Here is a 23,037-nt window from a genome sequence, read left to right as displayed (position 1 = left end):
TATACCTTTGTTGTCTTGTATTAACTACTAAATTATATAGACGCATGTGTGTGTTCTCTCCTACAGAAGGGGACGAGGGGCGCGGGGTGGGCGTGGTGTGGGCGCGGGCGGGGCTGGACCGGGAGGAGCGCCGCGCCCTGCTGGTGCCGCTGGTGGTGGGCGACGCTGGGTGGCCGCCCCTCTCCGCCACCGTCACCCTCACCGTCCACGTCGCCGACCTTAACGACAACCCCATGACTCCCGCCGCCAAGACTGTCACTGTCCACACCCTCCAGGTCAGTCACTGTCCAGGGTCAGTCACTGTCCACACCCTCCAGGTTAGTCACTGTTCAGGGTCAGTCACTGTCCACACCCTCCAGGTTAGTCACTGTTCAGGGTCAGTCACTGTCCACACCCTCCAGGTTAGTCACTGTTCACACCCTGCAGGTCAGTCACTGACCACACCCTCCAGGGTCAGTCACTGACCACTACTGTGTATATATTAGTGCAGATCATCAACCCCAGCACCAGGGGGTGGTGGTGCCCCTGGGATGACTTTCTCTCTCTCCCCCAGCACCAGGGGGTGGTGGTGCCCCTGGGATGACTCTCTCTCTCTCCGTCAGCACCAGGGGGTGGTGGTGCCCCTGGGATGACTCTCTCTCTCTCTCCCAGCACCAGGGGGTGGTGGTGCCCCTGGGGAAGGTGTACGTGAGGGACCCGGATGACTGGGACTCAGTAGACAAGATCTACGCCTGGCGACACCGCCGCCAGCCTGGCTTCCTCCTCCACACCTCCACCGGCGACCTGACCATGACCCCTGACACACCTGATGGCCGGTAAGTGAAGGAGAAGGTGACCTCTACACCTGATGGTTGGTAGGTGAAGGTGACCTCTACACCTGGTGGTTGGCAGGTGAAGGTGACCTCTACACCTGATGGCCTCTACACCTGACCCTCTACACCTGGTGGTTGGCCCTCTACACCTGGTGGTAGGTGAAGGTGACCTCGAGAAAGGTGTATCTAAAACTACCTCATCTTGTCCTATGACCTCCTCCTACAGGTCCCCAGCCGTTACCAACACCTCTTCCCTCCCTGACCAGATTTCCCTCCTCCTAGTGACAGGTCTGGCACTTGACATTATTAGGGACCTGCCACGCTTTGCCATAAACAGATGAAATGTACCGGGAACTTTTCCCCCCACACACTCATCATTCTGTCACTTTATGTAACTTGCTGACAAAACCAATGACCCTTCAGGCTTCTACGCCCTTAATGCATGAGTCATAAAGGAAAGCATGAACTTAGCATGCTTCCCAGATGGGCGCTCTGAACGCTTCTGCGCTTCACCTTGCACAGGATGTAAGGGGGTGCTCAATAGACTAGCCCCCTACGGGACAATCTGTAAATCTGTCATATGTCAGAACATCTCTCAGGTATTCTATGAAGACAGAACCTCTTAAATAACCCCAGACTTAACTAGACCCTCCCCCTCCCTCCAGGTATGAGCTGAGGTTCAAGGTGAGTGACCTGAGCCAAGGTCAAATGGACGTGGAGGCCAACGTGACAGTCCAGGTCAACTCCTTCGACCCCCGTGACGTCATCGCCGCCACACCCTTAACCTTAGCAGCTGACAGCCACCAGGTCGTGAGGCAGGAAGGAGAGGTGAGAGAGAGAGAGAGAGAGAGAGAGAGAGAGAGAGAGAGAGAGAGCGTTTAAAAATTCTTATCCATAACGTAACATACAATGATACCCCCCCCCCCTTCACCCTTCTACAGGCCGGAACATCCATACTCACTCGACTGGTGGCGGCTGTAAGGATGTGGGTAGATGGAGGTGGTGAGGGCGTGCGGTTGGTGTCGGTAGAACCATTGGAAGGACACACCACGCCCACCACCCGGGTCTGGCTCACATCATCCGGGATTCTCAACTTCGATCATCTTTTAATGCATAGGAAGTACGAGGTGAGGTGAGGTGAGGTGAGTTTAGGTTAGGTTAGGTTTTAGAAGGTCTTGGTGTATATTGTAATTCATGTCTTGATGACCGAGAGATGAAGTCCCAACATATTAAAGAACTAATCATTAATCCTCAGCTATGACACTTTAGTTACCTGACGAGTTTCTCTCACACGGTCAGCTGAGTCAAGCCACCGGTGTTGATATCAGAGACGTGGGCGTGATTACCTGTCAACGAGGTGCTCAAAAGGCCAATCACACCGCCCACAATTCCGCCCACACTGGAGGACAAGAGTTAAGGAGGTGTATCAGTGGGTGTTGGGCGGCCTTGGGTGAGGGGTTCAGTGTGGTGGACGCCCACACCTCGGCCGTAGTGGGTCCCCGGGTGGAGGTCCTCACCACCTGTGGCTGTGGCAACACCGCACCTGCCCACCACACCATCTGCACCCCCTACACCTGCCTCAATGGCGGCAGGTGTGTGCCCACCTCCACGGGCACCAGGTGAGTTAAATAAGCATTTATCTTAGACTGTATAACAAACAACAATGACAAGTGAAATATATTGTAAGGTGTACAGTAGATGTCACCATCACACCTGTTGTAAGGTCATTATCTCAACACAGGTGTACAGTATGTCACCATCACACCTGTTGTAAGGTCATTATCTCAACACAGGTGTACAGTATGTCACCATCACACCTGTTGTAAGGTCATTATCTCAACACAGGTGTACAGTAGATGTCACCATCACACCTGTTGTAAGGTCATTATCTCAACACAGGTGTACAGTATATGTCACCATCACACCTGTTGTAAGGTCATTATCTCAACACAGGTGTACAGTATGTCACCATCACACCTGTTGTAAGGTCATTATCTCAACACAGGTGTACAGTATGTCACCATCACTGTAAGGTCATTATCTCAACACAGGTGTACAGTATATGTCACCAACACACCATGTAAGGTCTCAACACAGGTGTACAGTATGGTTGTAAGGTCATTATCTCAACACAGGTGTACAGTATATGTCACCATCACACCTGTTGTAAGGTCATTATCTCAACACAGGTGTACAGTATATGTCACCATCACACCTGTTGTAAGGTCATTATCTCAACACAGGTGTACAGTATATGTCACCATCACACCTGTTGTAAGGTCATTATCTCAACACAGGTGTACAGTATATGTCACCATCACACCTGTTGTAAGGTCATTATCTCAACACAGGTGTACAGTATATGTCACCATCACACCTGTTGTAAGGTCATTATCTCAACACAGGTGTACAGTATATGTCACCATCACACCTGTTGTAAGGTCATTATCTCAACACAGGTGTACAGTATATGTCACCATCACACCTGTTGTAAGGTCATTATCTCAACACAGGTGTACAGTATATGTTACCATCACTCCTGTTGTAAGGTCATTATCTCAACACAGGTGTACAGTATATGTCACCATCACACCTGTTGTAAGGTCATTATCTCAACACAGGTGTACAGTATATGTCACCATCACACCTGTTGTAAGGTCATTATCTCAACACAGGTGTACAGTATATGTCACCATCACCTGTTGTAAGGTCATTATCTCAACACAGGTGTACAGTATATGTCACCATCACTGTTCATTATCTCAACAGTATGTCACCATCACACCTGTTGTAAGGTCATTATCTCAACACAGGTGTACAGTATATGTCACCATCACACCTGTTGTAAGGTCATTATCTCAACACAGGTGTACAGTATATGTTACCATCACTCCTGTTGTAAGGTCATTATCTCAACACAGGTGTACAGTATATGTCACCATCACACCTGTTGTAAGGTCATTATCTCAACACAGGTGTACAGTATATGTTACCATCACACCTGTTGTAAGGTCATTATCTCAACACAGGTGTATATGTCCCCACAACACCTGGGGTTCCCGCTGTAAGGTGGTCATCAGACACTTCGAGGGTGGTGGGGGCGGGTGGGCGTGGGTGCCGCCCATCCCGTCCTGTACCGAGGTCCACCTGAGTATGGAGGTGCTCACCAGGTCTGGGGCGGCCACCCTGCTGTACTCGGGGTCAGACCAGGGGGCGGCGGGGGCTGTTAGTGACCTGCTGCTGCTGGAGCTGCGTCAGGGCCGCCCCTCCCTCCTGCTGGACCTGGGGGGCGGCCCCGTCACCCTCGTCCTCAACGCCTCTTACTCCCTCGCTGACAACACCTGGCACAGGATCGACCTCATCTGGAAGGACCAGGTGAGTAACACGGGAGGAGGGAGGGGCGATGATTCTTAATTGCACGTTAACACAGCGAGAGCAACACACGCGAGGTGCTGCACGTGTACAATTAAAACATGATAATATATACTTGATTATGTTTATATTGTTACCATAACCTTTAATACAGTATTTACATAAAACAAATATTGGCCGGGAACGTAGTTAAATAAGCCTAAGGCGGTGTGTGTTGTGTTGGTTGACAGATTACAGACATGTTTGTGTCAGGTATTGGACGCTGCCACAGAACACGGTACAGTATACGGTGAGGCAGACCAACGTTTATACTCTGAGAGTCATCTGTGGTGATCAATCTGTTGACAAATATATCATCACGGTGACTTGTGTTGGTGGCGCTCCCGGTACAATGGTGATGCCGGTGTGAGTAGAGAACTTAAAGATTGTTATGATTAATACAGATTCTTATCGGCCTCCTACCCAGACAGTGCAGCTGATCGTGGACTTGTGTACGGGCGGCAGCCTAGACGAGGCCGCCACTCCGCCCTCCAGCCCCGCCCACAACCACTCTGCTCTGCCCTGCAAGAGTGCCGCCAGGTTGCCCCAAGTAGCGGGGATCCTTAACACAAGTGGGCCGCTGCAAATAGGTGGGCTGGCCCACCCGTCCCTACCCCACACCCTCCACGACGGCCCGTCGTCCCCCCGCCCACCTCCCTTCCGAGGATGTATCAAGAACCTGAGAGTGAACGGCCAGGTGAGAGCAATAACCTGTACACGGGGGAACACTGTAACACAAGAGGTGTTTACCTCAAACTGAACTACAGTAATAACTATTAAAGCGAATCATTAGTTTAACTAAAAATCTAGAAACAGTTAATGTCAACCTGTATAGAACCTCATAATGTGTTTGTAGTAGTATTAACTCACTGAACATCATGGTAATGTAAAACTATTTCTGGTAAATCTCGCCACACACACACTTACGTCACTCAAGGTACATATAGATGATGATGTGGGCAAGGACCTCCTGAGCTGTTGACTAGTGCCAGGTATTGAGGTTATGTCAAGAGTGAAGGAGGCTTGAGGTGTGTGAGGACAGAATCACATCACTCTGCTGGGTGTAGTAGTGAAGGTATAAGGGTAGTTTTTGCCAATAAGACTCAACAGATGCTAAGAATCCTGCCCCAGAGTTAGAATTAATTTAAAAGGTACTATAATTTATAATACACAATTATTTACAGGTTAATGGTGGTTAAGTGAGGTAATCCTTGTGTTTCCCTCAGCTGGTGGACCTGGGTAGTGAGGTACTGAGCCGCGCCAGCTCTCCCGGGTGTGTCGCTGCTGACTGTCTCTCCAGCGGCCTCTACTGTGGCCTTCACGGCAGGTCAGTCACTCGTGTTGACACTGTGATACGTCTTAATGTTACTGTGTGTACTAAGTGAGAGAGAGAGAGAGAGAGTATTATTTATAGCGTTTAATCAAGGTGTCTCGGCAGGTGTCAAGGTTCACCTGGATCGCTGCGGTGTGAGTGCCAGCTCGGGTGGTCAGGGCCAGGGTGTGCCACACCCACTACGCCCACCACCTTCCTGCTCAACAGCTACGTCAAGTTGGCTCTCTCCTTCACCCCCCTCGGCTACACTACCTCCATCTCCCTCAGGTAAACCCAACACCACTGTGTGTCTAGCCGGTTTCCTTGGTGATTTGTTTAGGCCCAAAACACTTTATTTTCTTTAAGTTCAACTCACCGTATTTAGCGACTTTAACAAACAAATAATAACAGCAAACCACCAAATATCATCATCCAAGATTGACAGGAAGCGAGTAATTAAGGTCGTAAAACACACGACATTTTTCCAAGAGACCTTTGAATAATTACTTAAAAAAGCTGTATCTTTTTCACTCCAGATCCTTAATCATCGTGTCCAGTAGAACCTAATTCAGGGATTTGGAAGAAAATAGAAAACAAAACCACAATTTGGAACGAAACATCGAGAGTAAGTTAACGCTGGGCTAACTCTTGGACGAACACACCTTTCATCTTGGAATTAGAAATTAACTTATTGAACTTTTTCTTGCCAGCGGTAATGTCACACCTGTTGTATACCTGTGGATCTGTCTTCCTTCACCCTGTAGGTCCCTCTCACTCTCCTCACCAGGTACTGTCCCTCTCACTCTCCTCACCAGGGGTACTGTCCCTCTCACTCTCCTCACCAGGTACTGTCCCTCTCACTCTCCTCACCAGGTACTGTCCCTCTCACTCTCCTCACCAGGGGTACTGTCCCTCTCACTCTCCTCACCAGGTACTGTCCCTCTCACTCTCCTCACCAGTTACTGTCCCTCTCACTCTCCTCACCAGGTACTGTCCCTCTCACTCTCCTCACCAGGGGTACTGTCCCTTTCACTCTCCTCACCAGGTAGTCTCAGGTAACCTCAGGTATGTGTTGCGCCGCAGGTTCAGGACGTGGAGGAGGAGAGGGCAGCTGGTGGCGTTGGCGTCACAACATGGGCGTGACAGCTGGTCAGTAGAGGTGATGGGCGGCCGCCTGTGTGTGGTGCTGCACCTCCACCCTCGACCCCAGACCTCCCTCTGTCTCTCCCGGGCCTCCCTCACCGACGGCCGCTGGCACTCCCTCACTGCTGCAAGGTACTGGCACTCCCCCCACCGCTGCAAGGTACTGGCACTCCCCACACCGCTGCAGGTGCTGGCACCCCCCACCGCTGCAAGGTACTGGCACCCCCCACCGCTGCTGGCACTCCTCCACCGCTGCAAGGTGCTGGCCTCCCCCTCCACCGCTGCAAGGTACTGGCCTCCCCACCGCTGCAAGGTACTGGCACTCCCCCACCGCTGCAAGGTGCTGGCACCGCTGCAAGGTACTGGCGCACCCCCACCGCTGCAAGGTACTGGCACTTCCTAGTAAATAACATTGCCAGGTACTGAGTCACTACTATCTATCTCCTAACCTAACCTGGCATTAACCTAACCTAACATAACCTAGCATTAACCTAACCTAACCTAGCATTAACCTAACCTAACCTAACCCAACCTAATGTAACCTAGAAGCGCAACAATACATCACAATATCAATTAAATTAATCGTCGTAAAATTAAGACCTAAATCAGTTATCAGACCGACGGCAACACACACACACACACAGACACTCTTGACTTAACACACATTCTTACACCCTCTGTTATGTTTCCCTTTTCACTTAAAATTGCTGAACAAATTCAACACAACAATGTACACGTTGTCCTGAGTCTGTTGGTTCATTTACAGAGAGACAAAAATGAAAGAACTTCACTTAATCCCCAAGTTAATTGTTGTGAGACTCACGGGTACTCTCTTAAAGGCGTCACTACCTCCTGTACTATAAACATCTCGTCATAAGTTATTTGCGAGGAGTGATCATTACTGGAGCCGCATCACATTATTACCCCTGACACCTGAGAGAGTTGCAGCCGCTGACGCCCAGGTGTGTTGACAGGTACGGGTCGGCGACCTTTCTGACGGTGGATGACGGGGACGGTGACCTGTACAACGCCTCCGTCGTGCTGGAGGGACGTCAGCTGCTGGAGGTGGACAAACAAGAGGGCGTCCACATAGGAGGGTCGCCAGAGTTCCTGGACGTGAGCGTCTTTAAGATCCAGAACGACTACTTTGATGGTGAGCAGGAGGAGGGGGGAGGAGGAGGGGGGAGGAAGGGGAGGAGGAGACTGGCCTTTCAACCAGCCAAGACACTAAATAAATAGATTAATGGTGATAACAAGAGTAAGACGGGAGGGAGGGAGTAGACACATACAGAACAAGATGTACAGGACAGGAAGACGGGTGCGTCACGTGAGAAAATGAATATGTGGGCCTAAATTGTGTGCGTTTGCAGGTATGTGAGGACTGAGAGAGAGAGAAGAGGGGGCCAAACAGACGGACAGACATAAATACAAACAGACGGACTGACAAACCGGAACATTAAAACACACTAATCTAATTCCACCTTTAGGATGCATGGACGACCTGCGGATCTCAGGTCGTGGAGTGCCGCTGCCGCCTGCGGTCAACAGCACAGCGTGGGGTCAGGCGAGCGTGTTGAAGGACGTGGAGCAGGGGTGTGGCGCCCCTCCTGCCTGTGCCAACGTGTCCTGCAGGACCCCGCTCACTTGCGTCGACACCTGGAGGTCCTACCACTGCGGGTCTGTACCAAGGCACCGAACTCTGTCCACTAATGACCTAACCTTTTAACCCTCCGCTTCTCAGGTAATCTTCACTATGTAATCCACGTGTCTTTATCACCTTCTTCTTCGTAATGAGAATTTGTCTATCCTTATACTCTTCTCGCTCTTCCAACGTAAAGCAAAAACTACCAAGTGAAAGTGATGATGTAGCTAAGTGTAGAGTGAGGTAGGTGAGGACTGAGACTCTCTCTCTCTCTCTCTCTCTCTCTCTCTCTCTCTCTCTCTCTCTCTCTCTCTCGCTCTCGCTCTCTCTCCTCTCTCATGCATACCTGTAGAAAGGTTCTCACTCTAGCCTGTGTGACACCCTGCCATCACTAGTCAAGCCGCTTCTGATGTTAGTGTACCAGGAGTCACCCAGGTCTTTGATGGAGTGGAGGCCAACATCTCAGCTCCTCCCGTCACTCCTTGCCACTTCCCGTCACTGCCATTCCTCCTCCCGTCACTCCCCGTCCCTCCTTCTGTCACTCCTCAGCTATTTGAGACTCAGGACGTGGGCGAGACACTGTTGAATATTGGAGGCATGAACTCCTCCTCCTCCTCCACTCTCAGACGTAACACACACACACACACACACACACACACACACACACACACACACACACACCATAATACGTTACCTACTAAACACCGACAAAATAACAAGACTCACTATTACAGTAAATTAGCCAAAGTCATTACTCCCAGAAACATGACACCTCGCTACTTCACGGTAAAACTTAATTAAATACCAATTCATTTTAGCCGTCACAAAATAATAATTAATGTCTATTTTGTTTAATTAAATTTATAAAAAAGATGTTAATATACTTTGATATGCATAATGGTTGACGATATACTGTTGTTGTTGTTGTTATTATTATTGTTATTATTATTATTATTAATATTATTATTAATATTATTATTATTATTATTATTATTATTATTATTATTATTATTATTATCATTATTATTATTATTATTATTATTATTATTATTATTATTATTATTATTATTATTATTATTGTTGTTGTTATAATTATTATTATTTGTGAGGGGGGATATGGTAGGCGTCACCGCTCTATGTAGAAGAACTTCAAAGTTGAGCATCAAAGCAAGTCTGAACTGGAGTGGGGGTAGGAGGAGGAGGGAGAGGTGAAGAAAAGGAGGACAAGGAGGAGGAGGAGGAGGTGTAGGGTGAGGAACGTTATGATGTTGAGGATATATATATATATATATATATGAGTCTCCCTGTGAGGATGACACAGTGCCTGACGGACGGGAGAGAGAGGGAGAAACTACTCACCCACGCTGAAGGAGGTCGTGATACTACCTCTCACAGGAAGGGTTCTGTAGTGTGTGTGTGTGTGTGTGTGTGTTATGACAAAAACCTGCAGAGAGACCCTCGGCCAGATCAAAAGAATACACCAGGACTGGTTTGATGAAAATGACCCGGCAATCAAATTACTCATCGATGATAAATGTGCTGCTTTTACTGACTGGCAGAACAACCCTCAGTCTTGGACCAAAGCTGATACCTTCCGCAAGAAGAAAGCGGCAGCTCAGCGGGAACTTTGCATTCTAAAGAATAACTGGCGTAAAAATAAAGCATGTGAAATACAAAAACATGCAGATCAGCACAAGATGCGCGAATTTTTCAATTTCATTAAAATATTTTATGGGCCAACCACTCATGGCGCAGCCCCCTTCCGCTCATCTGACGGTAACTACATAATTAAAGACGATGAAGGCCTCCTTCAGTGCTGGAAAGAGCACTACCATTCATTGCTCAACCAAAACACCAATGTGGATGTTCTGACTACCCAGCAGGTCCCTCAGCATCCAGAGCTGACCCACATCAGCTATCCTCCATCCCTGGATGAGGTATCTACTGCCATCACACAGATGAAAAATAACAAAGCCTCAAGGCCCGATGGAATCCCAGCCTAGGTGCATAAAGCAGGAGGACCTCTGCTTACCAGCCGTCTCCACTCTCTACTGGAAAATATATGGGAAAAGGAGGAAATCTCCCAAACTCTTAAAGACGCCTCCATCGTCAATATTTATAAAAACAAGGGAGACCGGTCAGACTGTGGCAACTACCGCAGGATCTCGCTGCTGTCCGTAGCTGGCAAGATTATCGCCCGAGTCCTCATAAACAGACTTCTTCCTGAGGCGGAAAACTTCTTCCCCAAATCTCAATGTGGCTTTAGACCATCACGTGGCACCACTGACATGATCTTTGCTGCCCGCCAGATGCAGGAAAAATGCAGAACAGCGTCGTAACTTGTGCATGTCCTTCATCGACCTAACCAAGGGTTTCAACTCAGTCAACAGGAAAACCCTTTGGCGGACCCTCAGCCGTTTTGGCTGACCACCAAAATTCATCACCATTGTGAGGCAACCCCACGATGGCATGAACGGCAGTGTCCTGCACAATGGCACCCAGTCTGAGTAAAACAAGGATGTGTACTGGCACCAAATCTCTTTTCCATTTTCTTGGCTGCCTTCATTACTCGTGTCAGTGCCAATTTAGCCGGTGGGGTGGACATCCTGTACCAGATGAAGGGGCTTTTCAACATAAGACGACTCCAGGCAGGAACAAAGTTGTTGGTAGCTTCCATTACTGAGCTTCAATATCCAGATGACCTCACCCTTGTCGCTCACACTGAACGCGACCTACAGGAGATCCGCAACACTTATGTAGATGTGTATGCACATTTCGGCCTTGAGGTGAATGTACATAAGACTCAGATTCTCTTTAAGCCTGCCCCTGGTTCAGCCACACCACCATCCATCCAGCTTAACGGTACTACCCTCTCTAATGTTACTCACTTTGGGTATCTCGGCTCCCATCTGTCCACCACCGCGGACATCAATAAAGAGATTTAACATCGGATCAGATGTGCATCTCAAGCCTTTGGCAGACTCCGTACCCACTTCTTCAGCTGTAGGGAGCTGAAATTATCTACAAAGTTGCACATATATCGAGCAGTAGTTCTCCCCACCCTGCTATATGGCAGCGAGACATGGGTCACATATAGAAGGCACCTCAATGTACTTGGAAACTTTTGCCAACATAGTCTACGTTCCATCCTACGAGTTCGCTGTGAAGACAAGAGAACAATTGCGAGTATTCTCGCTGACACCAACTGTAGGAGCTGGACTGGGCATATTAGCCGCATGGACGACAGTAGACTGCCAAAGCAGCTACTTTACAGTCACCTAACGAATAGTAAACGTAACGCTGGCGGGCAACAGAAAAGGTATAAGGATAGTCTTAAGACAAACCTGAAAAAGTGCTAAATCGACCCCCTCACCTGGGAGACGATTACTCCACACCGTAACGCTTGGAGGAACACCACACTAGAAGGTGTCAATACTTTCGAGTTAGCCCGACTGCATACCGAGGCAGACAAGCACCAACACCGAAAAGACGCTCCCGCCGCCCCTCCCGCCTTAGGTGTAGCCCTCCACACGTGCAACATCTGTGGACGGCCCTGCCGGTCTCGCATCGGCATCTCTAGTCACATCAGAGCTCACCAACGAAGGTAACATCCTTAATAACACATATCATAGGCTCATAGCTGGATGATCGTCATACTCGATTCCGATGACAGCAAAGTAGTAGTAGTAGTAGTATAATGGAGGTGGTAAAGGATGATGTCAGGGCAGCAGCAGGGAACCTACAAGTGTGTGCTGGCCACCAGGCTGGTGGGGAGGCGGCCATTCACGCCATGAGATTGATATTTGAGCAGCGTGATTGTGAGGCCGTTCTCCTGGTGGATGCTTCAAACGCATTCAACATACTTAACCGCAAGGCGGCACTGCACAACATCAAGATCAAGTGTCCTAGCTTTGCGATGTATGTTGAAAATTCGTATAGGAATCCTTCAGACCTCTACGTAGTAAACAACAAGGCTCTACGAGGTGATACCATCCTACAGTCGACCGAGGGAACAACACAGGGAGACCCCGTTGCAATGGCAATGTATGCAATAGGCCTATCAGTGCTCCAACAAGAAATAAAGTATGAAACAACTGGGGTCAAACAAGTGGCATATGCTGATGACCTCACAGGAGCAGGAAAAGTGGAGGACATCAAAAAGTGGTGGGACCTGGTAACATCGCGAGGTCCACAAATAGGGTACCACCCAAACGCCAGCAAATCCTTCCTCATCGTGAAGCCAGATCATTATGATCGGGCTGTGGAGGTTTTCGGCGAAAGTGAGGTCAAAATAACTAAGGACGGCCAAAGACATCTAGGCGCAGTAATTGGCACTACGGACTTCAAGACCCAGTACGTAGGGGGAAAGGTGAACGAGTGGGTTAGCGAAATCCATGCTCTATCGGAGATTGCTAACACAGAGCCACATGCGGCCTTTGCAGCATTCACACATGGAGTCAAGCATCGTTGGAACTACCTGATGCGTACCATCCCTGAGATCCGACCCCTCCTCCACCCTTTGGAAGAAGCAATCAGTGTCAAGTTCATTCCCAAACTAGTGAAACACCACGACTTAACCCCAGTAGAAAGAACACTTCTTGCACTTCCACCAAGACTGGGAGGGATGGGACTAACTAATCCAGAGGAGATTGCTGACTCTGAACATCAAAATTCACTTAAGCTCACGGCAGCCCTCACTGACCACATAATAGCCCAGAATGCAACAGGGGAAGTGGACACCAGCGAAGTTAATAAGATCCGTAGATCCATTACAACAGATCGGCAGCACTGCCAAAATGACATGTTGCAGCAACTATTGCTGCAGGTTCCAGAAAATTTGACAAAAAAAGTAGCTATAGCGCAGGAGGTGGGCGCCTCGAACTGGTTAACTACGTTACCGATAAGGGCAAATGGTTTCAGCCTTAACAAACAAGAATTTACAGATGCCATTGCTCTAAGGTACGGTTGGCCAGTAGATGGTTTGCCCTCCCAATGCGTGTGTGGCTATTCCTATGATGGCGATCACGCCATGGTTTGCAAGAAGGGGGGCTTCATATGCATGAGGCATGACGAGGTAAGGGATCTCACAGCAAATATGTTGAAGGAAACCTGCCGGGACGTCATGGTAGAACCGACCCTCCTTCCACTGGATGGCGAGATCCTCCAACACAGGACTTCAAACACATCTAACGAAGCCCGTGTGGACGTCAGTGCTCGAGGATTCTGGACGCGGGGACAGCGAGCCTTCGACATCAGGATTTTTGATCCCATGGCCGTTTGTCACCGTAACCTAGCTCTCGATGCTGCACATAGGAGGAACGAGAACGACAAGAGAAGGGCATATGGGGAGAGAATTCAAAATGTCGATCAAGGCAGCTTCACTCCGCTAGTGTTCACAACCGCTGGTGGGATGGGCCCAAGCGCAAGATGTTTCTACGCCAGACTCGCGGAGCTGATCTCCGAACAGAAGCAGCAGCCCAGAAGTTATGTCACAGCCTGGATGAGATGTCGACTGTCCTTCTCTCTCCTTCGGTCGGCTTTGCTCTGCCTCAGGGGAACGAGAGCTTCTGCCCCTACTCCGTCAACTGCTGCAGATATCGACTATGAGGCTACAGTCACCGAATGCCGCATCGATCTGCGGCTCAACTAATTTAACACAGATAGGATAGTTGCTTATGTATTAGGATATTTAATATTAAGGTAAATAAATGGTGGCGAAGGTGTGGCTATTGGGGGAGGCTGGAGGCCACGTTTATAAAAAAAAAAAAAAAAAAAGTAGTAGTAGTAGTAGTAGTCTGTTTGTCTGTCTGTGTGTTTATCCATTTGTTTACATCAAGAGGTGGAAAAAATATAGACACAACACTCCACATTAGTTTACCACAGCCTCCCTCCTCCACCTCCTCCACCTACCTCTTTCCTCCCTCTACCTCCCTCCACCTACCCTTCCTCCCCCATCATCTACCTCCCTCCACCCACCCCCTTCCCCTCCCCTCTCTCACTCTCCCTCTCCACCCACCCCTTCCTCCCTCTACCTCCTCCACCCACCTTCCCTCCCCATCTACCTCCCTCCACCTACCCCCTTCCCTCCCCATCTACCTCCCTCCACCTGGCCCCCTTCCCTCCCCCACCTCCCTCCACCTACCTCTCCTCCACCTCCTCCACTCACTCCCTCATCCTCCCCCACCTCCTTCCATCTACCCCCTTCCTCCCTCCACCTCCCTCCACCTACCCCTTCCCCTCCCCTCTACCTCCCCCCACCTACCCCTCCACCGTATCCTCTAAAAGCACAACAATACTACATCCCACAACATACCTCTATGATTACTGTAATACACGATAACTGTAACAAAACATCAAACAATTTTCTGGGAAGGGCTGTAGGTGTTGGGTACATTAATTAACTAAATGACAAAGGTGAATAGAGTAATGATATGCAGAGGCGTCGCTTAAGGTCGAGTGCAAGGACAAGGAAAAAGTATTGTGTGTTGAGTTCAGTCAGGTTATTTACAACATTTATTTCCACCTGTTGTAATAACTTGCATAACACCTGTATAATAACTCTGCAATAAGGTGGACACGTTGTAAGGGAAGATCAGTACACTACTAACACTCAGAGACATCTATTCATTCTGCCGAGGAAATATTCTGAGTGGTGGATGTTCTGAGTGTGTAAATGTTTCGTCTTATGGCTGTAAATGTGTTCTTATATTTTTTTTCTTAAATGTCCATATAAACATTTTCAGGGTTTACTCTTATAACTACAAGTATTAGGAAACAAGTTCGTAAATATCGATGTATTATAAGATATTTTGTGGGTTTTTTAGATTTCTATTCATCAGTCTTTTTTTTTTCAAGCTTTTCGACCCATTTCTTCTATATAAAAGGACCAATGGATAAATATCTTTTTACTTTGTGGCTTCCGTAAATGACTTGTTCTTGTGTGCTCCTGAAGGTTTAAGCTTGGCTGTGTTGTATGTATAATAACATTCACCGTCGTTGTATCTAGCTAGTGAAGGTCGTGGGTGAAGTAGTGTTGAGAGTAAAGGGTTATAATGACAGGTGTTGTCCCTGTAGGTGTGGTGAGGGACGTGTGTTGACCAGCAGCCAGACCTCCTGTGACGACGAGGACGAGTGTGTGTGGCAGCCCTGTCTCAACGGTGGTTCCTGCTTCAACACCCAGCCAGGTGGGTGGGTGTGTGTGTGTGTGTGTGTGTGTGTGTGTGTGTGTGTGTGTGTGTGTGTGTGTGTGTTTTGTTTCCATGACAGTTAAAGATACAAATAAGCAATATTTTATGTTGTCACAAATTATACTGACATTATACTGACAGTGTTACTCACTGTTCGTTTGTTTATTTTGCTAAACAGGTTAATATTTGTTCGCTGTGTGTGTCAGGTTACGTGTGTGTGTGTCCGGCGGGGTTCAGTGGAAGACACTGTCACCTGCCACACGTGGAGGAGACATCCCTCAAGCTGCCTCTTGGGATTCTGGTCACCATTGTTGTGTGGTGCATCTTCCTGCTGCGTGAGTTATGTTGATGTTGTTTACTCAGAGCAGTGGCATAAATCACAACATTGAATTAAATACAGTTTCTTCTTTCTTATGGGAATAATCAAGTTGGTTTAGTTCGTGCGGAAAACCTTCATCCTGTTAATGGAAACATACACCAAGAATGATAGGAGTGTATAAAATGGTTGTAGGTTCTCGCCCAGCTCATGGTTGGTTCTCGCCCAGCTCATGGTTGGTTCTCGCCCAACTCATGGTTGGTTCTCGCCCAGCTCATGGTTGGTTCTCGCCCAGCTCATGGTTGGTTCTCGCCCAGCTCATGGTTGGTTCTCGCCCAGCTCATGGTTGGTTCTCGCCCAGCTCATGGTTGGTTCTCGCCCAGCTCATTGTTGGTTCTCGCCCAGCTCATGGTTGGTTCTCGCCCAGCTCATGGTTGGTTCCGCCTTACAGTGTTGATCTGCGCCTTCCTGCTGCACCAGCACCACCGACGGTCCGCGCTACGCAGGGGCGCCCCCAACGACAAGGACGACACAGTCACCTGTAAAGAACAAGTATCGCCGCCCTGCAGCCACACGCCCAACCTGCTGGAGCTGCAGCTGCTGAAGCCCCCGAGAGCCAACGGCCAGCCAGCCTGGACCAAGAACCCCAACATTGCAGGTGAGTCACCACCTGCTGAGCCTCCTCTCGGGTCCTCCATGCCAGCATTACACAGGAGGATGAATCAGGGTTTATGTTGAGTTTATGTTAAGTCGTTGAAGTTTAAATCTAAACAAAATATCGTAACAATGATACAGGCAATTACTCATAAACCTTTCTCGTAAATTATGTCCAGACGAGAAACCTGACAAATTCATGATACGACGAGAAGAACGAGTTGCTATGTACTAATATTCTCTGTGAGGTTAGAAGGATCAATCATTTTTAATATGGTTATTGGGTAACATGACGCACAACATAACGAGCAACATGCATCATCCACTACACCACCTGGAAATAGCGAAACTTAGGTCGACTGTAACGTAATTCCAACTAATTACCAACTGGGTGGAATAGACACACTAGCATGTAAAAACCACTGACAGTTCATTAACCATTTAACATTCTTGCCTCAGACGTGGACGTCCTACAGATAGAAATGTCCTCACCAGCCGCTAGCAAGGACGACACGACCCACCAGTTCCAGCAGGAGGGTGATGGCGCCTCAGGTGAACCAGCGGCGCCACACCAGAGAGACAGACGCCAGGCTCCTGCGGCCACGGGAGGAGGAGCTGCTGACGTGGAGAGGAGACCGAGCAGGACCTGTCTTGGCAACCCTCCAGCCGGCGACGACCTGAGAAACTACGCTTATGAAGGTGAAGGTTCTTCCCCAGGATCACTGTCCTCATGTAAGTCCAGGAGGAAGGGAGGGAGAGGCAGGGAGAGGGGGCGGGGAGAGTGGGAGAGAGGAGCAGGGAGAGAGGTAGGGAGAGAAGCAGGGAGTGGCAGAGAGGCAGGGAGAGGGGGCGGGGAGAGTGGGGGAGAGGAGCAGGGAGAGAGGTAGGGGAGAGAAGCAGGAGTGGCAGAGAGGCAGGGAGAGGGGCGGGGAGAGTGGGGAGAGAGGCAGGGAGAGAAGCAGGGAGTGGCAGAGAGGCAGGGAGAGGGGGTGAGAGGGAGGAGAGGAGCAGGGAGAGAGGTAGGGAGAAGCAGGAGTGGTAGAGAGGCAGGGAGAGGGGGGTGGGAGAGTGGGGGAGAGAGGCAGGGGAGAGAAGTAGGGAGGGCAGAGAGGCAGGGGAGAGGGGCGGGGAGTGGGGGAGAGAGGCAGGGAGAGAGGTGGGGAGTGGCAGAGAGGCAGGGAGAGGGGAAGGGAGAGGGAGGAGAGAGCAGGGAGAGGTGGGGAGAGAAGAGGGGAGGGCAGAGAGGCAGGGAAGAGGGGGCGGGGAGAGTGGGGAGAGAGGCAGGGAGAGAAGCAGGGGAGGGTGCAGAGGAGGCAGGGAGAGGGGCGGGGGAGAGTGGGGGGAGAGAGGCAGGGAGAGAGGTAGGGGAGTGGCAGAGGAGGGGCAGGGAGAGGGGGGCGGGAGAGGGAGAGAGGAGCAGAGAGAGGCAGGGGAGAGAAGCAGAGAGTGGCAGAGAGGCAGGGAGAGGGGGTGGGGAGAGGGGGGAGAGGCGGGGAGAGCAGGAGGGCAGAGAGGCAGGGAGAGGGGCGGGAGGGGAGAGGAGCAGAGAGAGGGAGAAGCAGGAGTGGCAAGAGGCAGGAGAAAGGGGAGAGGGGGAAAGAGGCAGGGAGAGAAGCAGGGAGTGGCAGAGAAGCAGGGAGAGGGGGCGGGAGAGTGGGAGAGAGGAGCAGGGAGAGAGGTAGGGAGAGAAGCAGGGAGTGGCAGAGAGGCAGGGAGAGGGGGCGGGGAGAGTGGGGGAGAGGAGCAGGGAGAGAGAGGAAGGCAAAATGAGAGGGAGAGGGAGAGAGAGAGAGAGAGAGATATAGAGAGAGAGAGAGAGAGAGAGAGAGCACAAATCAAAACAATGGCCCATTCCTTTCTGACGGTGATATCCAGTCCTAGGCAGAACTTACGGTATAGCCATCCAGTTAACCATCATTTAGGCAGTGTAACAAGAGGCAGTGTACAAGTAAGTAGGATAATGTATTGTATTTGAACATCAAGAAAAAGATTATAATATTTTCTCCAGGACAGAATCTTATATATATCGCTCTTCTATATAATAACGACTAATATAAGCTCTATGGTACTATATTAACAGCTATAATATTGTGACTGAATATTAGTGCATAGATAATATAGATAAGAAGGTGTATTTTGATAAAGGTGTGTTTCTGTTGCAGGTCTGGAGAGTTGTAGCGGCAGCGCCAAGTTCTTAGTTGGCTTCCGTGAGGTGGCGCATATGGTGGAGTCCTGACACGTCATTGGTTCCTGCTCTAACCAACCAGAGGACACATCAGAATCAGGCGCGATAGTTACGACCAATCACAGAGAAGGTTCATCTATAGCGACGATCATCCAGACTCCCATTGGAGGAGAGAGGGAGAACACGACCTCTACTCTAGTCTCCGGTACTCTCTCACACCAGTCAACGATGATATAACACTTCTACGAGTACCAACATCCTCTAGACGCCCGAAAACTGCCAAGACAACAAGGACGCCGCCCTCTACCTCTCTATGTGGATTACTGACGACACCTCACCCACACACAAGGCTATATAGGGTACCCGTGTGCCTTTTGTTAGACCAGTTTATGGGGGGAAGATTATGAAAAGTGAATTATTGTGGATTACGAATATTAAGTCATTTGTGAATTCTCCTGCGGATAACAGCTACGCCGTTTGTTATGGAGAATTGATTTATACTTCTTTAATATAATGAGTTTATTAAAGACATTACTTTATTTTGGTTTATTCTCTTTCTTTCTTTCTTTCACCTTAACACATTCATACTCTCTCTCTCTCTCTCTCTCTCTCTCTCTCTAACACAATTACATACCAACCACACTCTCTCTCGTACTGTCACACACACACACACACACACACACACACACACACACACACACACACACACACACCCCTCTCTCCATCTTGATATATAACTTACAGAACCTAAGATACATACATACATACATACATACATACATACATACACACATACGTACATACATACATACATACATACTTAAGACGTGACGACCAAGAGATGAGGTTTGTGGTGCTGAGGTTAATCTAATACACTTGTGAAACTCTGCTGAGTCTAAGTGTGACATACTGAGTCTTACCGCTAAAGGAACTTGTATGTCAGATAAGATACAGATATTGAACAATTTACACAAGGTGAACAATTTTGAAGCATAAAGTTATCGTTAATGAACAAAAATAACTTAGATACTTAAAGGACATGAATAGTAATGAACATGAAAGCTATAAAAAATGAACAATGTTGACTAATAAAATAACAAGTGGTGAACAATATCAACTCAGAAACGTTAAAATGAACAAAACTGAAACATAAACTAACAGAAAATGAACAAATACCATCGTTGACTTTACACCTGCACATTATTAACAGGTGACTACCAGGTGTAAACACTAATGACTCAAAACTCCAAAGGTAGATTTTCCATTTTTCTAAAATTATTAACAAAATAAATTCGTGATGTTGACAGTTGATGTGTTTTACTTCCCTAAAAAACCTGACCTGACCTGACCTGACCTAACCTAACCTAACCCATTTCTCTTACTAAGTATTTTTGATGAAGAGCCAGAAAAAAATATTAAAATATATCCAAAAGTAGAAAATATCTAACGAAAACATATATAACCTGGACAGTACCTTCATGATCGTCTACTTTCACTATCTCAAAAAAATTGACAGTACCCGTACCTTCTTATGGACAGTACATGTACCAACCTTAAATATACAGTATAGCAACATTAACAAACAGTACCTGTACCTCCCTATGGACAGTACCCGTATCCACCTTAAATATATAACAACAATAGAGGACAGTACCTGCACCTCCCTGTGGACAGTACATAGGAATAACACTCTAAACTATAGGCAGGAAGTACACATTGATCTAATCTGGATGAAAGTACAGTATAATAATTCAACTACTGTATTCTCCTGTATCTCCCCATATAAGACTTCTGTAACACATTCTTCATCAATACACCTACTGTCGTCAATATAAAATCCCGCCCCGTCTCCACTACATCATATAGTATAGTCTCTCCCCTAATACCATAGAAAACAAATCACATCACAGAAAACGGTTCATAATTATTCCTAGCTATAACTCATTTAAACTAATCTCAAGACCTATACCTTGATAAATACGAATGTGGGAACTAATTATTCATTTTTTGGTTATTTTCATTATATTGATCATTAGTGAAGTATGTTTATGAAGTAGATAGATATTTCTTTGTAAATATTGTATAAGTATTCTGTACGTCCACAACTGCTACTACTACTACTACTACTACTGCTACACACTTGTCTTATGTGAAGTATGTTTATGAAGTAGATAGATATTTCTTTGTAAATATTGTATAAGAATTCTGTACGTCCACAACTACTACTACTACTACTACTACTACTACTGCTACACACTTGTCTTATCACTCTCCGTCACTCACTCTCACATCACCGTCACTCTTAATAGAACTTCGAAATTCGTCCAAAAACTTTTCCGGTCAAGTGTCCAAAAACTGACCCCAAAATAATATCCGAAAAGAAGTTAAAAAATATATAAAAAGTGTCCTAAAACTGTACAAAAATATCCGGAAAAAAAAATAAAAAGAATTGTGTTCGAAAATAACAATCGAAATATTTTCCTGTGAATAACAACAAAAAATCTACAGTGTTATTGATGTAATTTGTGGCTGTGACGAGTTTTTTATTCTTTTATTAATGGGCCAATCAGGTTGTGTCATGGAGCAATATGTGCTGTTGTTGTTGCTGCCCTCTCTCATACACACAACAAGAAGAGAACGATTGGGATATACGAATGCAATTATGGTCTTCCTTTCATACTAATTCAGTATTCACACACACACACACACACACACACACACACACACACACACACACACACACACACACACACACACACACTTACTCATTTGTTTACAGGTGTCGTAATATCATTTTTTTTTTGGCCGTCCATTGAATCTTCAGTGTGGCTCAAAGCTGCCTGACCCCCAGCTTGGCGTGGGAAAGGGCCGTCAGCACACCAGATCACCCCAGGCAAGGGAAGGACCAGCCTCATGCAAACCCAACTTTAAGAGGTCGTGTCCTGGGTTCAGTGTTATCCCGATACTCTGTGTGTATGTGTGTGTGTGTGTGTGTGTGTGTGTGTGTGTGTGTGTGTGTGTGTGTGTGTGTGTGTGTGTGTGTGTGTGTGTGTGTAAACAATTTCAGGTGTTGAGGTGAGAAACATTTTCCCCTTCCCGAACACACCTGAATATATTTCTTTATGATCACTGGCTCAAAGTCTGTCTCTCTGTCTGTCTGTCTGCTTGTCTGCCTGTCTCACCACGCAGGGTCTCAATTGTTTCTCTTACTATTGACAACACAACATACATATATCGTTTCCCACTATTAATGTTTGTTTTTTAATTTTTGTATTTATTATTATTATTATTATTATTATTATTATTATCATTATTATTATTAATATTTCGCCCCAGGCCCTGTTGTGGGTCAGTGACCTGTGCCCGGGTGGGGTAATCCCCGTAAACATCTATCCAACACACCACAACAGCACGATATACGTCTGGCAGGAGCATCACGTTAGATACGACCCAATCTAAACACACACACACACACACACACACACACACACAGTCAAGACAAGGCTCCCATGTACACATAAAAACGAGCTGGAAGACACTGTAAACCACTAACTTGATGTAAGGAAAGGATTATTTTACAAGAGAAAAGCCACTCACGGGGTTATACGATGAGGAGGTAACATGATAGGCAGGAATCTCTGAGTAAAGTCCCGCGTGTGTATATCCTGACGACGAAACTGTGTGGGATAACACTGTGTTGGTTATACGTAGGAACAAATAATAACAAATACAGCTGGACCAACAAGAGAAACAGCAGCATACAAAACAAACAAATACACAAGCAACTACCACAAGAAAAAACTCCGCCCAGTAAAAAATATTAAAGTTGATAGCAGCAACAACAACAACAACAAGAATAATCCAGCTAAAATTCGTATGTTACCCGAACGTACTCAAACAAGTGTCGTAACTAAAGGTCGTATGTAAAGATCTTTTAATTCACCCCTCTTGGCAATTTACAACACTCTTGCTGTAAAAACCCTGAAGGGAATTTAATCTGAATAAAATCTTTGTAAATATATTTTATTTTAATTTTTTTTATTTTTTATGTTTTTGCATTCGTAGTCTGACTTTAGTGACTCCGGTGTAAATTAAAATCTTGAATTATTGTAAATGTCTCTCGTCTGTAAATCACTTGGAGGGATTTTTCTTCTTTGTAAATAAATGGCTTTTCAATACAAATATTATGCTCAAGTGAGGTTGAATTTACTGATCGTCTATCTGGCGGAAATTTTTGGCTTAGAAATTTTACCCTGTGAATAATGAAGGCATAAATATGGGAATTCGTTGCGCGCACACACACACACACACACACACACACACACACACACACACACACACACACACACACACACACACATTAGCGTCGCCCATT

The 23,037-nt window shown here is 47.3% G+C and overlaps 1 protein-coding gene across 1 annotated transcript in view; it reads left to right on the top strand.

The window, feature by feature from the left end:
• Window positions 1-19,968, top strand: part of LOC121876495 (putative neural-cadherin 2) — a 36,458-nt gene extending 16,490 nt beyond the window's left edge. The window contains exons 11-27 of the mRNA XM_042381621.1: window positions 67-275; window positions 652-815; window positions 1,478-1,640; window positions 1,754-1,939; window positions 2,112-2,431; window positions 3,842-4,187; window positions 4,651-4,920; window positions 5,450-5,550; window positions 5,662-5,823; window positions 6,619-6,810; window positions 7,653-7,831; window positions 8,166-8,355; window positions 15,395-15,504; window positions 15,714-15,842; window positions 16,275-16,481; window positions 16,937-17,209; window positions 18,640-19,968. Coding sequence (XP_042237555.1) covers window positions 67-275; window positions 652-815; window positions 1,478-1,640; window positions 1,754-1,939; window positions 2,112-2,431; window positions 3,842-4,187; window positions 4,651-4,920; window positions 5,450-5,550; window positions 5,662-5,823; window positions 6,619-6,810; window positions 7,653-7,831; window positions 8,166-8,355; window positions 15,395-15,504; window positions 15,714-15,842; window positions 16,275-16,481; window positions 16,937-17,209; window positions 18,640-18,713 — 3,275 coding nt within the window. The 3' untranslated portion in view covers window positions 18,714-19,968. The remainder of the gene's footprint in view (window positions 1-66; window positions 276-651; window positions 816-1,477; window positions 1,641-1,753; window positions 1,940-2,111; window positions 2,432-3,841; window positions 4,188-4,650; window positions 4,921-5,449; window positions 5,551-5,661; window positions 5,824-6,618; window positions 6,811-7,652; window positions 7,832-8,165; window positions 8,356-15,394; window positions 15,505-15,713; window positions 15,843-16,274; window positions 16,482-16,936; window positions 17,210-18,639) is intronic.
• Window positions 19,969-23,037: the final 3,069 nt, after the last annotated feature.

Source organism: Homarus americanus, unplaced genomic scaffold (assembly GCF_018991925.1).
Source record: "Homarus americanus isolate GMGI-L3 unplaced genomic scaffold, GMGI_Hamer_2.0 scaffold42442, whole genome shotgun sequence".
Lineage (NCBI taxonomy): Eukaryota > Metazoa > Arthropoda > Malacostraca > Decapoda > Nephropidae > Homarus > Homarus americanus.
The sequence above is the reverse complement of the archived record's forward strand: the minus strand, read 5'-3'. Positions and strand labels throughout refer to the sequence as shown.